Genomic DNA, 5,864 nt, shown 5'->3' on the forward strand with positions numbered 1-5,864 from the left:
TACACTGTTTAAGCCTCACTTGGGTCGCGGGAGGAGGGGGCTGGAGTCTATCCCAGCTGACTTAGGGCGAAGGCAGGGGACACCCTAGACTGGTCACCAGTCTATCACAGGGCTACACTTGGAGACAGACAACCAAGCACACTCACATTCATACCTACGGACAATTTAGAATCACCAATTAACCTCAACATGTTTTTGGACTTTGTGGGAAGAAGCCGGAGAATCCGGAGAGAACCCACGCTGCACGGGGAGAACATGCAAACTCCACACAGAAAGATCCCAGGTGTCCCCACCGGGACGTGAACCAGCGACATTCGAGCTGCAAGGCAACAGTGCTATCCACCAAGCGACCGTGCAGCCCCAATGAAAAACAACATTTAGGAAATTGGACTGCAACATTGTTTTTGGGAGCACAAAGTTTGAAGGGCTGTAGACAGGAATCGCAGAGGTATTTCAAAACCAAGACATATAAATCTAAACTATCTGAATGACTAAACACATCAAGAGGTGAATAATAATTTGAGAGAACCAACCCTTTCAAAGGGTTCTCTTGTGGACACAATTTTACTCAACACAAGCCAAAAGGTTAATTTGTGCTTTTGTATCATTACTGGTTTTCCACAGCTGCCTATTAAGAGGTTAGAGCTTATTTAACCTTATTCTTACAAAACTAAAAAAGATACCATGTTACCCTGCTGTAGTGGAGTCTCTCTGTAGCCTTTATTACTCATTTTAGTCTGTTTGATTATATATAAAGGCATAAACAGCTAATTCTAGATTTCTCTAATGCCTATTTGACAGTCATCGCTTTCTTAAAATTCCCAAAATGCAGAAAATGATTTCACTAGAGTTGCTATGATAATTATAGTAGTAAAACTCTGATTATACCAGTGACAATAACCTTTATTTTAGAAGCAACTCAGTTGCTATTTAACTCGAAGTGTACTTGTCACAATTTGCTACACAAATTGTTACAGTTGTTAAGCTGATTACTGATTTTCTGTGTTGTATATTAAATGTCATATTGTGTTCCTAGAGCTTGTATCAGGTGTCAACAGACAACATTTTAGACATAGACAACAATTAAAAGTAAACAACATCAAATGCAAATGAAAAAGAACATTTTTTTTTTGGCCCTGAACATATAAAAGACAAAACAAATTTTAGTGGTGAGCATCAGAAAATGTGACAAAACAATCTGAGCTCTTCTGTGTCTGCAAAATAACTGTCATCACTGACCTCTCTGGAGATAATGCCAGCTCGACGCGCTCGGCTGCCCAGGACGAAGGAGAACTCGCTGACCTGAGCCAGACCGGCCGAGACGATCCACCGGATGTGTCGAGAGCCTGGAGGCAAAATCGCCGACAGCACCAGTACGGCCATCATGAACTGAAAGGAATTGAGTCGTCAAGTGGAGAACAAATTGGAACTGGAGAAGGAAAAGGAAAGGAGAAAAACTTTGCACCTTCATAATAACGAGTGTGAGCGTTAACACCAGCAGGATGGTGAGTTCGTACAGCACAAATGTCGGGAACACGTGGAGACCTGCAGCATCGCACAGACACACAAAATGATTTAGTAAAGTCTCACTGTAAATGCTGTAAAGGTGTAACACAATCACTAAGCTGAGATCTGTCAGAAGTTGCCATGCCGGATCTGACCGATAGATGCAAAGAAAATGATGGCGAGGAAGTCTCTGATTGGCTCGATGCATCCCATGACCTCCGCTGTGACCATGTGACCCTGTGAGGACAGCAGAGCTCCAGCCAGGAAACAACCCAGCTCCATAGAAACATCCAGAAACTCTGTTACCTAACAGTGAGCCAGCAAGAGAACAATCAACACTTGTAGCTTCTACAAAACAAGTAAAAGATTACTGCTGTAGAGAATAATCATAAATAAATAAATATAGAAAGTGAGCTTTTCATCTACGTATAAATGATTAAAAGCAAAGAGTATACCGTCAGCATGAAAAAGACAAAAGCTGCCATCCCCAGCACCAGGATCTCCTTGTTGCCTTTGCTCTCAGCATGCAGCTTCTTGTAATAGGGGCCTATCAGGAACGATCTGAGTAACAAACACAGCAGCAGCACAGCAGCCAGAGACGCCAGGACCTGGGCCAGGAGATACAGGACGCGGAGACTTCCAAACAGAAAGCTGGAGTGTAAAAAGGGAACAACAGGTTTACAAAGCTGAAAGTATGCATGTGTTTCTTTTGAAAGCAAGAAAATCTTTACACGACCAACTAACTGACCTGTCCAGGTCCCCACTCTGTGCCTGGATCAGAGTCGGCATCACAGCGATGAACAGGCCGAGCTGAACGTCTTGCATCACTAACATCCCAAGAAGAACACTGCTGTAGTCCAGGTCACCTGCCACAAACACACACAGATACACACACAGTCATGTTACTGCCCATGGTTTAATCAAACACTAGCAGTAATTAGTCAGAAAAGAGGATTTCGAACAGATATAGCTATTGTGCAGCACATTACCGCATTAGATTTTTTATTACTATCCCCTGCTCTTTTATGTAAATAGCCAGACAACAAAGGTTAAAAAAGAAATCCTTCAAGTAACAAGCTACAGACATGATTTAGTTTTATTTGCCTAAGTTATATCCACCCACGTACAACGATCTGATCTAGTTACATCCAAACAAACAATACATACAGTTTGTACAGTGTGCTCTGTAGATTATCTAGACTAACGGCACGGAAGAAGGAGACACTGGAAAGGTTTGTTGTTGTTAACTATAAAATAAATGTAATTTCTTAGCGCTGCGAGCACCAAAAACAAAATCCACTCCCCTCGACTGTGTTGGTGAGGTGGTAACAATATCATAAAACCTCAGCACATATAAATAAAGCTTTCTGCATGGCTACATACTGAGGTAAGTGAGGAAGTGTGCTTTTTGATTTTGGGTGTGCTGACCCTTTACATTCCTTAATTATGTTTTCATGGTACCAGAGTTAGGGTTATCTTTTCTGCACTCGGGCCATACATTTGGCACAATGTTTAATTTTTCCAACAGTTTTCTCAGTGTGTAGTACTGCTTTGGGAGTCCTGAGGTAATGAATGCAGCATTTAGAAGTAACCTGTTCAGTTGATCTGAAAGACACACAACTTGTTCCATGTGCTTTAAACATTCATACATCATCTAAAAAACTGCTTAATCCTCACTCGGGTTGCGGGGGGGCTGGAGCCTGGAGACAGTGGTGCTTTAAACATTACAATGTAAATGTAAGTTCAGGACGTTACTATGTGGACACACCCACATACCTTCCTTGTCCCCTCTGCTTCCCCCTGCTAGGAAGCGGGACACTAGTGGAGTGCTGGACAGGGACAAACAAGTGGAGATGAAGACAGTCTGGGTGGGTCGAATACGAAGGACTTGTCCCCACAACAAACCAGCCCCAATCATCAGCAGACTCAAGTAGCAAGAGCCCTGAACTGAGGTTTTCCAGACCTGCACACACACACAGCCATGTTTCCTCAGATTTATATTCATTTCTGTCCATACAACCATAACTGCTACTTGCCCAACATTAACCCTAACCTTATCCTAAACCTAATGTTACATTCTAACCTTAAACCTTAAAGCCTGTTGAATAAAATTAAATGATGTTGTGGGGCTTTACGTTCCCACACTGTAAGCAATAAACAGTGCACTTATTGAAATATCTCATCGAAGTAAGAAACTGATAGCAGCTAGAGAAATTAGCATTAAACAAAACATTCAGATACATCAAAGTACTTTTATTAATGCTGCTTTTTCAGGTAACAATACTGATGTTGGCCAACTTTCAGGAAAAGGAATTTCAGAAAAGCTATCAGGACTAGATGATGAAAGCAGGAACAGAAATGAGTGTCTTCATGCCAATTTAACTCAAATACATTCTTAAACCACTAGTGGAAGCTGAAATGTACTTGTAGTATTCAACTAACTTTTTAAAAAAAAATTAATTGCCAATAAATTTAACAACCAGTTGGTGGGTATTTAATCATTTGTGAAAAAAAAATGCTGAAAAAAGGTTAAATTAAATAATGCAGTATAATGTATTTTTCAACAAATACATTACACCACCTTATAGTCTAACTTTTAAGTCTAAGCTTAATGAAATGCTTTTGTTTTCGCTTTGGTTAAAATCACTGTAGGAGTGACAGCTTAATTTTGGTGTGTAGTTGAACATGACTTAGTGAAGTCTGAGGTAATTTCTTATTTACCTTTCGAAGGCGCTCAGGTGAGAACTCCAGTCCTACCACAAACAGAGTGAAGAACACACCCAGCTCCCCCAGAGTCTCCACCTGAACCATCGACTGCAAAACACAAACATGAGCAACTAGAACAACAAGTACATTATTACTGATACTGTTCATAAAGTCTGATCTGGTATGTTGACACTACAGTCTCACACCTTGATGCTGTTGAGGCCAGAAGGACCAAGCAGAACCCCACAGATGATGTATCCAAACATGGGAGGAAGACCCACTAGAGTACAAATCCAGCCACAGGGCAGAGACAACATCACCACTGACACCAGGTCCTGTACATGTTGTAAAAAAACGTTCAGTGTTGGTTTACTGGTATCAAACATCAGAAACTACCGTAATCTTAGAATTTTTAGGATTCAGAACAAATGTATACAGTTGTTGCTTCTTACGTAACCTGGATAAAATAGGATCAACGCTGAGTGGGAGGAAGAACAGACCTTGATGAAGTGGTGGTCGGCTCTTGGCATGGTGGAGTCTCGTGGTTTAGTCAGAACATACTGGTTGTTCTGCGAGTCAATGAGCATGCTCAGTCCCAGGTCGTCTTCCACTTCTTTCTGCCTGGACTTGTTCTTTCTCTTCCCTCCATTCTCCTCATCTTCCTCCACTCGCAGCACTGCCTCCACATTCACCCCTTTCATCTACAAAATGATTACAGAGGAAGATTCAATTTGAAAGTGCTTCCTTATGTTGTTCACATAATTATTCAATCTCCATGAGATCTCCTGAAACATACAAGGTACCCAAAGTCTGCGAAGGCGGCCATTTGCTGACCTGTTTATTGTTATCAAAGGCATGCTCCTCAATCTCCTCCTCTAGTCGGTCAGCTGCCTTCCTGACGTCCTCCAGGATCTCATCCAGCATGGACAGAGACTTGTTCTGTGCCAAAGCGCTTTTAACGGCCTCCTGCTGGTGTTTCTCTGCAGCGACCAACTCTACGTACTCCTGCTCTTCCTGAAGGTGGACAACAAAGGTAACACACAGGTGTGTATAAGCCAAGTGGCAACTTCAAGGGCTAACAAAAGAAGGCCAATCTCAAACTGCGAAAAATTGCAGTTCCTTGAATGGCCACTTCAGGCTGGCTCCAAAAGCAGGACAATCCCCACAGACCCCCATGTTAAACTGTCTAATTTTACAGTAGAAATAAACCATGTTACAGCCTGGTACAATAAATGCTTTTGGTTCTCTTAGTAAATTCACCATTTGTGACAACTGTATGTGGGAGGAAGTTTTATGTAACTCAAACATTTAAACTGTACTAAGGGTTAACGTTATGCATAATTAGGGGTGTGGCTTCTTTGAGAGACAGGTGGATGCTGTATTGGAACTGCTTTTATTCATAGCCCATAGTCCACCTCAGCTCCACATACGCTCCACTTCTGCCCATTTTTGGAATAGCTGAGTTAAGCACAGTCAGGTGCTGCCAACAACCAGAGGCACCACACAGAGCTTTAAAAACGCTCTATAGGAAACATATGATTGAGGTAAAATGCATGAAATGAGCTGCAACTATTGTTTGATTAGTTATTTAGAAGATCATTAATTAATGTTTTTGATAGTCAATTATTACAATTGTTGAATTAATCAAGGAA

General features: G+C 41.6%; 1 protein-coding gene across 1 annotated transcript in view; it reads right to left on the reverse strand.

Moving 5' to 3' along the window:
* LOC103375438 (transmembrane and coiled-coil domain-containing protein 3-like) overlaps positions 1-5,226 on the reverse strand; it is a gene marked incomplete at its 5' end in the record, with an annotated part of 12,881 nt that extends 7,655 nt beyond the window's left edge. The window contains 10 exons of the mRNA XM_008305710.1: positions 1,240-1,389; positions 1,466-1,545; positions 1,662-1,812; positions 1,962-2,157; positions 2,255-2,372; positions 3,283-3,469; positions 4,228-4,320; positions 4,419-4,547; positions 4,713-4,913; positions 5,047-5,226. Coding sequence (XP_008303932.1) covers positions 1,240-1,389; positions 1,466-1,545; positions 1,662-1,812; positions 1,962-2,157; positions 2,255-2,372; positions 3,283-3,469; positions 4,228-4,320; positions 4,419-4,547; positions 4,713-4,913; positions 5,047-5,226 — 1,485 coding nt within the window. The remainder of the gene's footprint in view (positions 1-1,239; positions 1,390-1,465; positions 1,546-1,661; positions 1,813-1,961; positions 2,158-2,254; positions 2,373-3,282; positions 3,470-4,227; positions 4,321-4,418; positions 4,548-4,712; positions 4,914-5,046) is intronic.
* Positions 5,227-5,864: the final 638 nt, after the last annotated feature.

This window comes from Stegastes partitus, unplaced genomic scaffold, assembly GCF_000690725.1.
Source record: "Stegastes partitus isolate 25-593 unplaced genomic scaffold, Stegastes_partitus-1.0.2 Scaffold2593, whole genome shotgun sequence".
NCBI lineage: Eukaryota > Metazoa > Chordata > Actinopteri > Pomacentridae > Stegastes > Stegastes partitus.